At 38.0% G+C, this 17818-nt stretch overlaps 1 protein-coding gene across 1 annotated transcript in view; it reads left to right on the top strand.

Annotated features, from left to right (window-relative positions):
- OTOG (otogelin) overlaps positions 1-17818 on the top strand; it is a 91956-nt gene that overhangs the window by 12881 nt on the left and 61257 nt on the right. Inside the window, exons 10-21 of the mRNA XM_064713871.1 lie at positions 225-331; positions 1226-1335; positions 2152-2277; positions 3446-3554; positions 4403-4449; positions 4902-5047; positions 10590-10722; positions 11693-11870; positions 13665-13789; positions 14666-14878; positions 16464-16629; positions 17134-17208. Of these exons, the coding sequence (XP_064569941.1) occupies positions 225-331; positions 1226-1335; positions 2152-2277; positions 3446-3554; positions 4403-4449; positions 4902-5047; positions 10590-10722; positions 11693-11870; positions 13665-13789; positions 14666-14878; positions 16464-16629; positions 17134-17208 (1535 nt within the window). The remainder of the gene's footprint in view (positions 1-224; positions 332-1225; positions 1336-2151; positions 2278-3445; positions 3555-4402; positions 4450-4901; positions 5048-10589; positions 10723-11692; positions 11871-13664; positions 13790-14665; positions 14879-16463; positions 16630-17133; positions 17209-17818) is intronic.

Genomic DNA, 17818 nt, shown 5'->3' with positions numbered 1-17818 from the left:
TGTGCCCTTTTTGGGCACTGCTATGACTTTGGATGAAAGCTTCAATGTTATGGGAACTCTGACATGGAGAGCAATGTATTGCTAAACTCTGCTTCTGTTTGGTGTGAGGAAAGTGATTCCTAGACACAAAGATGTCTATTCTGGTTTTCCACAGCATTCTATTTTATTCTGCTTATGTTTATTTTTGCAAGCCTTCTTTATAACAGCTGTCTCTTTCTTTTCAGAGGGCATATGTTCTGTGTAATGTCCTGTTACATCCCCCATTTAAACAATGTCATGAGTATGTGAGTCCTCTTTCTTTTATGGCAAGCTGCACAAATGACCTCTGCATGTAAGTGAATGTTTTTGGCTAATTCCAAAGCTATTATAAAAAAACTCAACGGTCATTTATCATAAGAATGAATTATAAATGTCAAATGAGCTGATATGTGGCTTTCTCTGTATGTAAGTTTTTATCTAACATTGTTCTAATGTCTTGGTTTTCTCACTTGTTCTGCTGTGGTTTTACTGCTGTGGAATTGTTCCTATTTTCTTTGGTATAAGAATGATCAAAATCAGGCCCAGATATTTTCCAGTTGTGTTAGTCTATCTGTCTTGAATATGTCATCTGTTTTGATTGAGTGTGCAACATCCTTAGGTGCTTTCTGCCATTCTAAAGCCTATAGTGAAATGCCATAGTTGATGGGTCAGTTTGGCTTCTGCAAGCTGTATGGTAATCCATTGAAAAGAGGAATTTGATAACCATTTGAACTTGTGCTAACACTTGTAAAACTGCTATACTCCTGTTCTGAGCAGTTTTGACTAGTTAAAAAAAAAAAGGCAGGTCGGAAGATTTAATTTCCATTTCTTGTAACCTGGTGGCTCACTGGTAGAAATTTTACACTTCCTTCTTGTGAGTTTTCTTCAAGATACTACTTCTGTAAAAATTAAGCGCTTTACTGAAGTCTCCTTATACTGCTGTATTTCTTCCTTTTGTGGATTTATTCAGGAAAATAGTATCAGGTCTTGGTGTATTGATACTTAAACTGATGACCTCTCTTCAAGGATGGCAGAAAGTTTTTATCCTTTCCAGACTTTTAACCTAGTCCAACGCCACAGTAGCTTAGAACACTGTTAAAGTAGATTCAGACAGCATGGCTGAATGCAGTGCAGGAGCATTCATGAGGTTATGAGTGTTTGTTTGAATGGAGGCACAAAATAATATGTCACCTTTTATTTGTGTAAGGTCAGCAGCTGATGATGCCACCTGGTGTCGGGCGCTCACTGAGTACGCCAGGGCGTGTGCCCAGGCAGGGAAGCCCCTTCATGGATGGCGTGTGCACTTCCAGCAGTGTGGTAATGCCCATGCTTCTCTACTTGGAAATGCTGCTTGCTCCTTGTGCTTTGAAAAGGCTGCCCTTCATAGTTTCAGTTCTTTGCCTTCCTCCAGTTTTGGACTCATAATTCATAATGAAGCGATTAAGTGAGTCAGACTCACTTCAAGGCTGCATAAATGCAATGGATTTTCTCTTTAATATTGCAATTTGTACTGTGCAATTTTTTTAAAGCACTAAGTTTATTACAATGTGATTCTTTAAGGTGACTAAACATTTTTATTTTCATGGAGCTACTCTTTTAAATATTGCCAAAGTCTTCATGACTTTGTGATAGATAAAATGTGTGGCACAAGTGTTAAAATCAAATTTAAATTGTACTTGCATTGGACTTCACATTACAAGACTTCACTTACATTACAAGTCACAATGTGAGTTTGAAAGAGATTGTCTAATTTGATTGCCTGCCTGGACCACAGCACCAAAATTGCTTTGTCATCCATGACAGAAGATTTCCACTGTGGTTCCAAAAAATCTCTGTTAATGGGTGCCCTGACTGTTTCTGATGATGGTCTGAGAGAATCCAAGTAGCTCTCGGCTGTGAGAAGGCATGATTTAAGATTATTCCTTCTTAATGCACCTGAAATGGAGAGAATGTGAAAATGTACCAATTCCCTGTTTTAGGAAAGCCATTGTTTTAGACAGCGTTTATCTAGAGAACAGATACTCAACTGACATGCCAGAAAACAGATCACTGAAAGGAGCACGTGCAATCCATTGGTGCCCTGTGACAGTAGCTGTACCCCTTTTCATTTCTGTGCCTGTTTCTGCATTTCAGTCATCACCTGTGCTGAACCCCTGACCTACAGTGAATGCATCAACTGCTGCCCTGTTTCATGCCACCAGCAGTCCCAGTGCATTGGCAGTGAGCTCCACTGCATTGATGGCTGCTACTGCCCAGATGGTGAGTTCTGCTTCTCAGGGACACCCCAGGTTCCACACAACATTCAGATTGTGCCTACCCAGGTTTACATCCCTCTCTGACCTGCCTAGATTAAAAGCAGGAGCTCTTTATAAACTGAGTGCCAGCAGTGTGGGTAACTGACCTTGTTTTCCTTACTGACAGGAGCCTTTTCCTCCCTGTAAAAAGTAGGAATAGGTTTCAGCGCAGATCCACATTCTACCTGTAGGGCTACACAATTTCAGTGAAGAACGGGATTTGCTCTGTTGCATCCTCCTGATTGTGGTGCTTGCTGATTGTTTCTTATTGGTTGGGGAGGATTATTTTGGTAGCATGTTTTTTTTGTTTTATTTTTTTTTCTGGTTAGGGTGCTTAGAAAAGCTCAAAACCATGACATAAATAAAACTCATTCCTGTGGCCAGAAACAGGTGTTGATATTGAGGTTCTCAGGTTGTTGTATCATTCTGGCAAGTGAGATATTTAGCAGTGTGGTCTGTAGCGAACCTTTACCCTCCTCACCAAAGCAGATGTTGATATCCAGTTTTCCCCTAGTTATTGGCTTCTGTTGAGCTCAGAATTCTGTCTAAAAGAGGACAGAAAGTTATGGATGGATCTTCAAGTCCTGCCTCTTATAAACTTATAAACCTTTGTTTATAAGTTTAATGATATGTGTCATAAATTGTCTTTTATGCTTTGGTAAAGCCTTTTTTTTTTCTGGTCCTCTGGTAAAAAAATAATAATAATCATTATAGTAATAAGGAAAAAAAGGCAAAAAAAAAAAAAATCAGTAAAATGAGGACCATAGAGGCAAAGATTTGTAAATGTGTTAGATGTGTTTGTAAATAAGCCAAAGGCACTCATAGCAGCATGGCCTGTATGTTTGTGTTTGTTATTTTGTGTGTGTGTTACTCCCTCTCACCCATTAATTAAATACTTGGCTTTTTCACTGTATTTCCTCTATCTCAGGAAATTTAGTGACTTGATCCCTGTAATATAATTTATTTAATGTAATTCAAATGCACTTCTTTTTGTGAAAATGACTAACAAATAGTCTAAAGATTTATTATCATACAAAATGGTCATTGGTGTTGGTTTTGAGTATAATTGTTAGTGCTCTGTCAGCCACTGTCATGGATATTTCACTTTTTTCTTGTTATTTTTTTTCTTCTAGGCTTAATTTATGAAAATGGATCGTGTGTCAAGCCTATGGACTGTCCTTGTGACTACCATGGAAGTTTCTTTGAGATGGGTTCAGTGGTTTATGAAGAATGTAATAACTGGTGAGTAATTCTTCTTACTACATTGTGAGCCAAATCCTTGAATGATCATAAGAAACAACTTCAAGGCCTATTGCAGTTAAAATTGGATAAACTTGATCAATGCTCCCTGTTTCTACATAAAAAACTGCTATTCTCTGTATGTTTTGCAATTAAGGCAAAGATAAACTATTAAGCTATTAATGTGGAAGAAGAGAACATGACAAATATTGCAGAGAATATTGTAATATTTAGTCATGTTTTTCACTTTGGACTCTCACTTAAAAATAAAAATAATCTAGATTTCAAAATCTTAACAGGAAAACTGTACTGAATTTTTCTCCTGTTTGTATTGTCTCACTTGGACATAAAAAGCCTAATGTAATTGTGACATTAAGCTGCTGTTTTGGGATTTAAAAGTCAATTTTATGAATAGGAAAGAAAAATTTGTAGGGAGACAAAGTGGCTTTTATTGGATCACCTTAACTGAAGAAAATGGATGTACTTGCAGATTGTAACTTTTTCTTCCTCCCCAATGATTCTTATGTTTAAAAGTCGTAAGATTCAAATTACTTGTGTTTTTTCTACTCAATATTTTTAATATATTATTAATCCTTAACCTTTCGAATGGTTATTAAGGAGCTAAAAAGAAATGATAGTGACACTGGGTGCATAGATGAAATTTCACATGATCGTGTCCTCATGACAAGCTTCCAGCCATGAAGACAGTGCTAATTAACTCTGTTGAACCCTTTTGTAAGAATAAGACACTTCCTGCGCATTCCATAGGAAAGGGATGCAGGAAGAACAACTGAGGGACAGCTGTGTATAATTCAGAGAATAAAAGTATGAACATTTTCTTTTGGTTTCAGCACTTGCATTGGAGGAAAGTGGATCTGTACAAATTTTACATGTCCAGGTATGTGAAAGTCTTGAATACTCTTTGATAAGTCAATTCTTACTTCAGTAAATACTACTTTTAGATGTTAATATGATGTTTCATTATGTAATTTGCATTTTTATTTCAATCTACACTTAGTAGATTAAATATTAAAATGGCCTGGCTTATCAGTTAAATGTGTTAATGTTTCTGAAAATCAGTTTAAAGAGCCACAAATCAAATACCAGATGACAGATATTATTGCCTTCTTCTGGGGGAGGAGCTGTTCAGGTATCCAGGCTGGGCATCAGGTAGGAACTCCGTAACAAAAACAAGGAAACGTTTTGGTTCCTGATACCTGGTTGTAATATAAATACAATTTTATAAGTTATAGAATGTATCAGAGTGTATGAACTCCACAGCAGCAATAACTGTGAGGAATATGCTGTCTTTACTGCAGATTTAGGTGCATTATTTATGGTGTTTTTCAGCGGAATGCTCAGTCTCGGGAGACACTCACTTCATGACCTTTGATGGGCGCAGATACACTTTCCAAGCCCCCTGCCAGTACATCCTGGCCAAAAGCCGCACGTCTGGGATGTTCACGGTGTCCTTGCAGAATGCTCCTTGTGGACAGGTAGGACTTGCAGCCTTCTTGTCACTTTTATGTCCTGAAGGGTCTGTTGACTGAGGGGGAAAAACAAAGCTTTTAAGAAGAAAAGCAAGCTACAAGCTTGTGCGAGCTTAGCTGATACTAAATGTGCTATTAAAGATAATTCTAAGGGTGATCCTATTTTATATTTGCAAGTTTCTGAAGCAGTGCACAGGTGTCTCCAAATATTTTGCCTGCCTCATGTCCAAGACCCATTCTTTGCTTTATTTTGTATGTGCATTTCTGAGCGTGTATTATAAAGCTATGTGTGAGGTGTGGAGCACTGGTGGGGTTTTTGACTACAGAGTTTTGGTTTTTTTCAGTCTTGATAGGGCTTATGATGTTCAGGAAGTTATGTCAAGGTAGAAGAGGTCTTAAAAATACATCCATGGTATGGGAAGTGCAGGTGACAGAGCTCTGCTGTTTTCTGGAATTAGGATTTTCTCACACTCTGACTTCTACATGTGCATGTAAGGGCAGGGTTTTGCCCACATTTATTATAAAGTTGTGATTACCAAGCTGCTGGACTTGCAGTAGGAGAGAGTTTGGATCTTAGCCTAATTTGTTTTGTCTCCAATGGCCTTCTGCAATATTTTTTATTTAGAAGCAACTGTACAGGTATTTGAGGTGTATGTAGCCTTAAATGACTTTGCTGTAATTCTCGACCATCTGTATATGCTAGGCCCACATTGTTACATAATTCACATAAAATCAGATTTAGTGCCATTGCTTTGTACTTCTGTGGAGGTAACTACATTAGTTTTCTTTTGTGTTCTAAGTAAATGTATGATTCTATAAGTCCTTTTTGCATTAATGATTGCAGTCACTCTTCTCTGCAGTTTCCATTGTTCATGCAGTTGAGATTTCCTTGGGGAGATGAAATGGTTATATAAGTTGTCATGCTACACTTTCTAAAGGCCTATTTCAGTAGTCATTTTCTATTTGTGCATTTTAACCTACTTCTCTGGAGGACAGAAAAGACTTATGTAGAAAGTTAGAATAAAGTTGCAGTGACAAGTTTATTATAATAGAAGTCATTCATTTTCAATCCAGGTAAGAGATAGGAGACTGAGGGCAGGGAGTCCCCTGATCTCAGTGGTACAAGTTGGGAAGCAAGAAAAATAGTTTAGCTGGAATAGAGACCAAATATATTCTGAAATTTGATGATGCTGAAATAATCTCTTCTGTGGTTCCTAGGAGAACCCTATCAGGATACCAGGTGAGATGTGACAGGGCCTAGAAGTTACCACTATTGAAAAAGTCGATTCCTGAGTAGCAAATAAAATTGCTGTACAACATTTTAACAGTCTTTAGCTCTTTGAGTTAGAAGTGTTACAGTGAAGGCTGTGAAATTAAATGTTGGCAAGGACATGGACTTCTAAAAAAACTTCTAGGCTTTACCCTCTGGGTGCATTATTCTTGTTATCCTGCTAGTATTTCCAATTTGTAGAAAGATTGAGGCTGTTTCAAGATGTATTTGGTTGTTTGAATTCCCCACTTCAAATGCATATTTCAGTTAGCTTGGTTTTATTTTAGCAAGTTGGGGTTAACTTCATTCTGTGCTAACCTTGGAATCCTGAGGAGCTGATCAAGTTAGTATCATCTCAATTGAAAAAAAATAAAAGAATAGGTGTGAAACAAAACATAAGCATAAGCGTGCATCCATTCAGTCAGTGTCAGAGTCTCAGAATTTTGCAGAGTCCAAGAAGCTTGAGAAATGTGGTTGTGTATAGTGCAGCTGTATTATATCATGGAGGAAAAGCCAAGGAGAAACTGCAGAGGCAACTTGTTTATCCAAGGAGAGTTGAGGCCAAAGTGACTTCTTGCTCACAGCAGGTTTTTATTGGAAAGGTTTTCATTGGAAAGCCCATCAATAGAGCAAATACCTCCTGTGGTAATGGGCAGAGTATGTATGTGTGTCTCATTGCCTTGTGTTAGGAACACTTCTCTCTCTGTACAAATAGACAGAATTGTGCTTTTTGGTTTAGTTGTTGTGGTTAATTTTTGTTGGGGAAGGTGATAACCAGACTGTTGGCTTTCTGCCTCACTTCTGAGACTGTGCAGTGCCTTGCAGTGACTCTTGCCTTCTTCAGCCTGGCTTAGTGACTTTGCTTAATGTGTCTCTGTGCCCAGGTGGTTTGCAGGTGAAAAAAACCCAGGTTCTCTTGGCTTTTACAGCATGTTCAGCTTCATACTTCAGCTAGCCTTTGACAAAGGTAATCTGATCAGTCCTAACAGGTGTAGATTTTATAGAGGTCTGAGTAAAGCATTCTGGATGTTAGCAATCAGGTGGGTAATCAGAGGATTTTGGGATATGTCCCAGGGCTATGTGCTGCTGATTTAATTATCAGTGTACAGGTGGTAAGAGGGTAGTGAGAACAGTTTTTTGTAGTAGAGTGCAAGAATGTGGGGCTTCAGAGCAGCTATTCAAGGGTCTGATTATCAACCAGCTGGTACTGCTTGGCAGAGGAGCTGCTTTTCAGTTCCCCAGGCACCCTCCATTATCTTTTTTACTCATTTATTAAAATTAATGAATTGAAATGGGAAACTAAAAGATTTGTAATGTGGAATCTCATATTTCTTGATGGTTTGAGATTTTATGTGCTTCTTTAAAAAAGCCTTATCACTCCCATCTCATTCGAGCAGACGAGAAAATGTGGAAAGAAAATACCTGGGGAGATTTTAGCTTTCTGAATCAAAGAATCCAGTCATCCTGAGCCTTAGAGTTGGTGACATAAACAGTCATCAGGCAACAAGTTATTTCAAAACGATGTGAAATTTTGTTTAAGCACTTTCTGGAAGGAGAATCAGTCAAGTGATCAGCACAGCTTAACCTTATCTGAGTTTCAGGTGACAGCCTCACTGGCTTTGTAGTTTGTATGATGAGAAGGTCTTCTGAATATAGATTTTTTTTTTCAAGTATCTAGTGAGAGAAATGGCCATTCCTGTGAAAACACCTGCCAAAAGCTGGCGGGGCAGTGCTGGGAAAGAAACAGTCTATTGGAACAGAGAACAATTGTCAGGCAGAATTTCTCCTTCAGTTTGAACCTGAAGGAATAATAAAGCTTTTGTCAATACTGTGCAGTAATGTATACATATACTATGGAGGGTTGTTTTCTTGGTTCTCCTCTGCTCCTCATGCCACCTGACATTCTTTAAATTTTAGCTTCTTAAAAGACCAAAATATTGTCACTCTGTAGCTGTTGTTGCTGAATTAAATGCACAGAAACCTAATTTCTTGGTCAAGAGGCGAGACAGCAAGATACGCTACAAGCACATGGTTTCATGAGGCAGATGTCTGTCTTCACTGTCACTCCAGGAGAGCTGGGTGAGCTGATGAAATATCTCCAGCTATTTTTATAATTTACCATTTTTAATTTGCATTTTATCATTTCATTTGCTGGTAAAAGATCACTGTTGCATTATTATCTAGAGACAGGGAAACTCTGCATGTATTTCTTTATCTTTACGCACCATTGTGTGTACTTGTGTCCATGGTATTTGAAGAGCTGTCAGGTGATCTGCTCTGCTGCTAGTCCAGCATCTGTCAGAGCCACATGGTACTGTCCTGAGATCCTTGCAGCTCTAGGAATGGTTTTCAACCAGCAGGGCAACATTTGCCCTGGATTAGACAAATCCCAGTGAAAGTCAGAGAGTTGAATAGAAGTGTAAATCTTTGACCTGATCATTCTGATCTCTTTACACCATGAATGGTGCTATTCACTGTATAATTTTGATGTTTGTGCAACTGTCCAAAAGTTATCTTGACTAGGTCTTTTTCACTGCCTCTTTCAGCACTGAAAATGCTTAAAACTTTACTGTTTCATCATTAGTCATTCCTTCACTGGAGGCAGTGGGGCTGAGTAATGCAGCCTCCAACACCTCTGGTGGTTATTCCTTGGCTGCAGCACAGTTCCAGGTCCAATCAATGTGGAATGTTCTGCAGGGAGACCTGGACTGCTCTTCAACCAAGTTATTTCAGACATATCTGTATATGTTCTGGTATATAAGGCTGTTTTGAATTTGTGCTCAAAGTGGTGTTGATAAAAGATATTTTTGTTACAACATTGAGACATTGAAGATGGATAATTGAGATGAGAGGAAAATGAACAAATAGTGTGACAAGAGTAGACCCAATTTTTGTCATTGTTCTGGAGTAGCTGTTAAATGGTTACAAGGCCTTGCAGTGAAGGAGGCTGAATAGAAGAAACAAGAGTTGGGTGCTTCCTCCTTTTGTCAGCAGACGGCACGGAATGGACCATCTCTGAACTTTACCCAGCCAAACCAAGCCAGTAGAAATAAGTTGGTGTCTCAAGCGATGGTGAAGAGATTTGAGTGTAGCTGGAGTGTCAGAAACCCCATTTCCTTCTAGTGCAATGAGAGAGTAAAATGTAGACTGGGATTCTTACGTCTTTTTAGCATGTAGCAAGGTCAATGCTGACATGGGGAAGTTTGAGTCATCTCTTGATCCACCACTGCACCTGATTCTCTTTGATAGAGCATTTTTCTTTTAAAAATTTAAGTAGTGATCAAATTCATTCTGTTAAGAAAAATACTGTAATTAATATATGTGCTTTAGCAATCATTCTTTCCGTACTGACATTGGAAGCCAAAGTACATGTAGTTGCTCTGGAAAGTGGACGTCCTGTCCTGAAAATTTTGATTGTAACTGAATTCTGTTAATCACCTCTCTGATTAATTTCCATGTTACTTAAGAGAGGTGTAGAATTTAATTTAATTAGTTGCTTTTGGTACTGTTGAAAATTAAGTTTCACTGAAGAGTGTAGGTGTAAAAAAAAGTAAATAGGATTGGTCTAGGGTTTTTTTTTTCTTAAGAATATTTCATCCAGATTGCAATGCAGTATTTCTACTCGTGTATTTTTCTGTGTGACATTTTGACTTGGAGAAGGGAAATGCAAATAAGAATAAGCAGTGGTGGCAGCAATAAGCAAGCTGGGTCAGTTGGATGTTTTGATGTTATATGCTGGCATGATGCTGCCCATTATATCAATATTCATCTACAGAGCTTATGAACATGCTCTATTCTACAACTCCCCTCAGAGATAATGAACTTGTGTTGTTTTAAATAATGATTCACAAGCTGTTTTTGTCACCCATTAATGTTTGTTCTTAAAAGAATTTTGTCTTAAAATATGCTTGAAAGGAGCTGGGTATATCAGAACACATTAAAGTACAAATCTGGTGTTTGCTGCACTGCTCTGTAGATGATGCTCACTAACAATGCTGCACTAACTCAGCCTCAGTGGGTCTTTAATCAGGTGCCTCATGAATTGTGTGTGTCTGTGTGAGCTATGTGAGAATTGTTCAAATTCCTCTTGCCAAATCTCACTTCTGTGTTGTATTTGCATAGCGTGCTAATGTCATTATTAAACCCATATACTGATTTTTCTTAGCTGTAAAGGCTGCACGTTTCTTAAGTGCACTCTGCTAAGAAGCAGGGTATAGCTTAAAATTTTCAATCCCCACTAAGTATAACTTTTCTTGTTTGCTTTGCTCTCACTTGCAGAACCAGGATGGGTCATGTATCCAGTCTGTCAGCCTTATTCTTAAGCAGGACCCCAAGAGGCAAGTGACCCTGGCTCATTCAGGAGATGTGTTGATCTATGACCAGTACAAAATTAACCCACCTTATGCAGATGGTAAGGAGTAACACATAACCATGTAACTCTTATCAAACACTAGAGCAGTATTTCAATGCCATTTGTGTGTGTTGTGGTACTGTCAGTATTGCCAACATACTGAAATTAGAAGGCATATTTCAGTGTCAATATTGCTCTTTCTTATTAAATGCTTCACAAATTAACTTTTGATTTACTTTTTACAGTAATGGTAGGAGTTGTGCACTAGCTGCATTAGGCTAGTTGTCTCTAACATTAAGATTTTGTTTATTTTAACAAGTCCAAATGCCATCCCACACATTTGCAAGGTTTTTTAGTTCTTGCCTGAGGGGAAATTTTTTTCTGATTCTTGAATTAAATTATTTCTTCTCCCATTTTTGTAAGCAACTCACGTAAGTTTAAGGAGAAAGGACCCTACTGCCCCTTAGGGGTGAGCTACAGATTTTTAGACAAAAAATTTATTTTGCTTCTTTTGGCTTTGAATTTTTAAATCCCTCTGTCCTGAAGATGTCTGGCATTCTGCATAGTATATATGACTGTGAGATTTAGTGTTATCTTTAATGAGAGTTTTTTATGCAAATCATTAGTACAATTGGTGTCTGCAAGTCCTTGGCTCTTTGGCAATTTCACAAAAAAAGGTTTTGAAATGGGAGTCATGTTTCTGGTTTTAGGATTTGTCTACACAAATGTTCTGCATTGTTGCTGTCTTTACACTGATTTAATTTAGTTTACCTTTGTGGATATTTCAGTGAACTCTCAATGCATTTTAAACAAGTGTAGCGAGTCTCACATGTTTCTTGGTTTGCTCCTAAAGTTTGAATCAGTATAACCTTTCACAAGAAATCAATGTTTAGAGGAAAATAGGGCCTTAATAGGAAAAAAACTTGCATAAAAGTGATGTAAACCAACACTAGTGAAATGACAAGAAACAAAATGTAAATTTCAAGCAGATTTCCTTTGCCTTTCAGCAGTCTCTGTTTTTGCTCCCCAGAGTTATTTGAAGTACGGGAACTGTCCTCTGTATTTCTGCAAGTCAAGACCCAGATTGGGTTACAGATCCTCTACGACAGAGAAGGGCTGAGGCTGTACCTTCAGGTGGATGAACGGTGGAAGGACGACACCGTGGGCCTTTGTGGGACCTTCAATGGAAACACAGAGGATGACTTTCTGTATGCAGAGCTGCAAGATTTGAATATCTGTAGTTATCTGAGCTGCCAGTATATGAATATCTGTAGTTAGAGTGGTGGATCAAGTGTGTACTGAGGCTGACAGGATGGATACCAAGAATAATTTATTTTGAAGTTTTTCATTAGTGAGATAGATAGTAGGGTTCAATTCACTAATAGAAAATCTGTAGCTTCAGCTGCAGGATATCAAGCCCGGTTTTGCTAGAAATATTTTAATTTAAAATTCTGGTGAAATATATCTGATGCACTAGAGCTATTTTAACAGAAAAAATGTTATTCAAAATACAGAGTGGCCTATATACAGAACTTTCTGCCTCTTTGCAAGGCTCTATCTCTTTCCAGCTCCTGTTTTCTCCTGTGAGCCCTAATCTGCTGTCTCTGACAGAGCCTCCATTGTTCAGTGCTTGCAGAGCAGCAAGAGGAGCTGGCTGCTGCCTGAGCTTCCCTTCCTTGTGCTGCAGGGAGCAGTGCTCAGGGCTGCCCAAGCACCACAGCCAGAGCTGCTGTTTGCCCAGATTCTCTGCAGCTTATGTCTCACAGACACTAAAGAACAAATTGGCTTCCAGGCGATTAGAGAAGCCTAGTGGAGTTGGGAGAACACAAAGTTAGGACAAAACAAAATATAAAATTCTTCTATTATTTCCTTTTTTTTACTCTTGGAACAGCTGGATTTTTTCCAACTCAAAACTAATTGAAAAATGGGAAAGCTTTCCGTTACAGTTCCCATTTAAAAAGACAGATATGCAAATATACCAGTGGAATTTTGAACAGTTTCTGTTACAGATTAAAAAGCCTTATCAGACTATTATTTATAATGAGACTAGGAAATACATAGCATCTAAATGAAAAGATTATTATTAATGTAAAGCTACTTAAAATATTTCTGTTTGACAGATAGCTTTGTAGTGTATTTTTGATGACAGTCTTTGGATTGCTCTCATGCAAATGAGAAGCTGTGCAATAGTTGATATTTGTAAACTCAGTCCTTAAACCTGGAGTCTTACAAGTTGTTCTCAGACATGACACAGACTGTGGTATCAAAGCATATTGATACAAACACAACCAACCTGATCCACAGCAGATTTGGGAAACTCGCTATAGACAGGGGTGTCTTTTGCATCACCTTCACTCCCAGCTGCTTTAGCAGTGGCAATACTCTTAACTATGTGCCTCGTGCAATATTTCCCCTCAAATATAATGTTCTGTATTTAAATGCACAGTTCTGATCATTCTTTCTGTACAACATTACTGTGCCTTGGTTATTTTGATCGAAGTCTTTGTTGCTCGGCTTCTATTTCCTAGGCCTCACAGGTATCTGTTCAATTGCATTTGCAGTTATATTTTTGGAGGTTTGGGTTTCTTTTATTTTCTTTCCTACAAGGAGTAAAGGGCTTGGGAAGTCAGCAACAGACAGGAAACTAAAGGTAGAGGAGAGATTAAAAATGGATCAGATATCACTAAGAAGCCAAAAAGACAAATAAGAGTTCAAACTTTCAGGACAGTGAGGACAGTGATGCTCTCTGCTTTCTTATAAAAATGGAACTTGGTCTCTTTTTGTCTTTTCTTCCTTAAAAAGTCTCTAGGGGATTTTTTTTTTTTTTTTTTTGCACCTCTACCTGCTAAAAAAGGAGTCCTGAAACTTACGATTACAGTTTTATGGAAGAGTGAATGAGAATATGAAATAGTAAAAGAGGGGCTTGGATCGGAGGGTGTAAAAACTGAGATCATCCTGCAAATTCACTGTACTTTTTCTGACTGACTTCTTTTTTGTGAAAGATCTCCTGTTGGAGTAACAGAAAGCACTCCAGAGCTGTTTGGAAACTCTTGGAAGACTTCATCAGGGTGTGTCCTTGGGCACGACAGCTCACAGGTGGATCCGTGTGATGTTCATCTGCAGGCAGGTGGGCAGCCAGGGCAGCTTCTCACTGACAAATGCATTTCTGCTTAGTACACCTGGGCCCATTTTCCTAGCTGGATCAGGTACAGAAATAACCAGACCTACCCATGAAAGAAATGAGTACCTAGGGATAGTATAGAGGCAGGTGAGTTCAATCCCTTTAAAAAAATCACGTTGTGTAGTTTGAGGATTTTGTAATACTTGCAGAGGTGTTTGAAATACCTCATTTTTATTTCTGGTTTGCAGTTACACTGTGGTTAGTTAGACATGCATTAAAATTTGGTGGAATGTCTTGTGTTGATGCTGCTAGTTAAGATGGAGACTTAAAACTGTTGCAGTATTCATTTTTGAGAATACTGAAAAAAAGAAATACTTGATTTAGTTGTCTACTATGGAAGAGAATAAGGAGAAAGGTACTCACACATTGCCAGCCTATAGAATTAGAAAGGGACTATCCAGCTGGGATAACATGCAGGTGGCTGATGCTGTGAGGACCACAGATGGTCACTAAGTCATCAGTTATATCTATTGCACAATTTCTACCACTTGTAGTCACACTAAACACTTGTAAAGACACAGAGCTAGATTATTAAGGTTTCTTCTGTGATTTCAGCAGTGCTAGGGAATTGTCATGTCTCCTGCTACAACATCGCTTGTCTCTTGAGTGCACCATGTGCAGTGCTAATAATCTGCATTGTTGGTAACAGATTGGGACAGGAATGTTAGTCCTTCTGTACAGCTGTGTAGGTAACAAAGACAAAAATATTTATGTGGCAATAGTATATAACCATGATTGGTTGCATTGTGTAGAAGACACTTTTTGTTCCAAGTCTCTTTAAACTTCCTCACTGAAACAGTTTTTAATCTGTTATTTGTGTAGCCTCTTATGCAGCGGAAGCTTGTAGCATCCTTACGAAAGATCTTTTTGCTCCATGCTACCCCTATTTGAGTCCTGTTCCCTATTTTGAGCAGTGCAGAAGAGACACTTGCAAATGTGGACAGACTTGTTTTTGCTCTGCTCTGGCCCATTACGCTCATCACTGCCGAAGGTTTGGAATTGTAATAGATTTCAGAGGAGCTGTCCCAGATTGTGGTGAGTTTCCTGTCACTTCTAGACTTGAATAATTACTGCCTGAGGACTTTAGAGACAATCAGTAAATAAAATTAAATCAATCCAGGACTTTAAATGAGAAAAGGATTAATTTAAGCATGAACTTTTGCACACAGGGCAAGGCTCTTTTTTTAAAAAGCATTTTCTGTCAAGATAGAATTTGTACCAGCGTTTTTAGGGAATTCTTCCTTTTCTGTAGTTCTTTGATGTATGAAATATTACAAATATTTTTAAAGTAGTTAGAAGGCTTCAAATGTGTACAGAATTCAAAATATGTTCGTCCTTATTATATGCCATTGCATATCTCATTCCATATAGATATTATTCCTGAACTGCATAAATAGATTACTTTTCCTTGTAGATGCTAGGTTTATCTAATTCTTTAAATGAACAAGATGAAGAGTAAAGTGTTAAGAATTAAGTATTAAGCAATTTTAGTTGGATTATGGTCTACTTCTGCTGTCTGACATTCTTGGCTTATTCTCTTACTGTCAGTGACACTGAAATAGGCCAAGTGCTGAAGCAAGTGTTGAAACTTGGTGGTGTTATTTAGTTTAAAATGAATATAACATTATAGACTACATGTATCTTTATAGATAAAGGTGACGTCTGTGACTACTCCATAAATCCTCGCAAGCAAAGGATAATATTAAATTCTGTAGTTTATGTTAAATTTTAGTGATGAAAAAGATACTGAAAGGGTGTGTTGGGCCCTCACATGCATTTAAAAAAAAAGTATAGAATTGGAAACCTTATAAAACAATCTGAAAATGATACCCCTGATGTAGGTCTGGCTCTATTAACAAGCCTGAGAATCTTTTCTAAGGAGCATTCAAGAGCTTAGCATTTAGCAGTTGTCATCACATCACATAATTATCTGTGTTTTAATGCACGATAAAGAGAATTAATTTAGTCCAGCTAATCTTAAGCTGGAATATCTGTATGTATATCTGACAAGACTGCCTTGTTTGCAATTGTTAGGGCATGAATCGCTGTGCCCACTTATGATTGAGTCACTCAAGCCATTTCATTTTATTTTACTTTTCTGGATACAAGTATAGTTTTCTCACAGTATATTTAAAAAGTCGTGCTTGTAGCACTTAAAATATGTTCATCTGGTTTTATTTCAAGAGCTATATGTTTCAGTGTTTTTTTAGTAGAGCTTTATGAGCTACAGATATATATATATAAAAGAAAATTTAATAGTGTATTGTGCAACATCTGCAAAGTTTACATTTCATTTAAAGCTTTTAAGATTTTCTTTTAAGGTGCTGTACATTTCCAAAAGCCCATGCACAAATGCCAACTGCTTTCAGAGTTGGAGGCAAAAAGGTTTCAACTGTTCAGTTTCCACGGTGTAAATCTGGATTACCTGCACAGAATCATTGCACTTGTTATTACTGTGGATTTACATCTGTGTAGTTTACACAGCATAGTGCCAAGATAGCAATTTTAGTGGAATTTAATGTGATTGGGAACAAAAGAATGGAGATGTTTATCAGAAAACTGTTGGGAGGTCCTTGAGTCTCTCGCAGCGTAATTTGAGAGATTTGTTTCGTTTGGACAGCTCTTTCATGTGAAGACACAAAGGAGTACAGTACTTGTGTATCTACCTGTGGCAGGACCTGCCAAGCACTGTCTGTGCCAGAGACATGCAGCAGTGACTGCGTTGAAGGCTGTGCTTGTCCCTCTGGAATGTATTTGGATGCCAGGACCGAGCGATGCGTGCAGCGGTGGGTCAAGTTGCAGTTCTGATGGCCACGCTCACTGTGTGCTTTCAGACCACCACATTTGCAAGTCAGAGTGGAAAACTAATTAACTGGTACCCTTGTAGATGATAGGCATATGTAAACTTGACAGGGTCTCTTAGAATTATACAGCACTGATGTCTGTGTTGACCAGAAATAGCTTTTCTATAACATGGACACCCATCCAACATCATCAGCGCTAGTTGTCACTTTATCTGGTTTTTGGCACATAAGAGATACAAAACATAAGCTTTCATTTTCCTAATGATTTAGTTTGAAATGTGCTTGTGTTATACAGCAGTGCTGAGATCGATTGCTTGCATTTAAAAAAAAAAAACCCCGAACAACTACCAAGCCCCCTGCTAACCAAAAACAACCACACCAAAACCAACAAGGCAACTGAAATTTGAAAGGCAGTTAAGTCAATGAGAATTTAATCTTGTTTTTTCTGTTTGGGTTAATCAGTTACATGTTTTTCCTCTATTCCAGAAATGAATGCCCATGTTTTTTTCAAGGAATTGACTATCCCCCAGGAGAAAATGTCATGACATCTTTAGGCAAATGGTGAGATACAGAATTGTGTTTTCACATAACTAAATTGTCATATTTTTAAGAGCTCTTTCAAATAATTTTAGTGAGTTTGTTGGGTTTTCTTTCAGTTGTTTTAGTTATTTTAAGTGAAACTTACAGAATAAATCTGCATCAGTTCTCTGTGTTTGACAAAAGTCCTTTAGAACTTAGGCTTTCCAGGCTGCTCTGCTTTGTAATGCAATGTATTGAAGTGCAAAATAGAAAGTAAAGCCACAATAATTTCTTGTATCCATACTAATGTGGAGTGCTCCAGAACAGCACAGACATTTCCTGACTGTCCATAGATCTTCATTGCTATTCTTTTTCCCTTTGCCAGATTCTAAATCTATTTATGAGGCATTATTAAGAATCTGTCCTCCACTAGTATAGAAGCATTGTAAAAGAGCAATGTGGCTTTTATCAACTAACAAACAACACAAAAAATGGTCAGCTGCAGTCAATGGTAAATAAGCATCTCTGTTATTGTTCCTTCCATTTGGCATTTCATCTTGTCCTCTTGCTCTTCCATTTGCATCATTGCAGTCCTGACATTAAAGAAGAAAGTTTGTTAGGTGATCCTGGCTCCTGCCTGCTGCGTCCTTTT

The sequence above is a fragment of the Zonotrichia leucophrys genome, chromosome 5 (genome assembly GCF_028769735.1).
Source record: "Zonotrichia leucophrys gambelii isolate GWCS_2022_RI chromosome 5, RI_Zleu_2.0, whole genome shotgun sequence".
Taxonomy (NCBI): domain Eukaryota; kingdom Metazoa; phylum Chordata; class Aves; order Passeriformes; family Passerellidae; genus Zonotrichia; species Zonotrichia leucophrys.
Note: the sequence above shows the minus strand (reverse complement) of the source record. Positions and strands in the feature narration are given on the sequence as shown.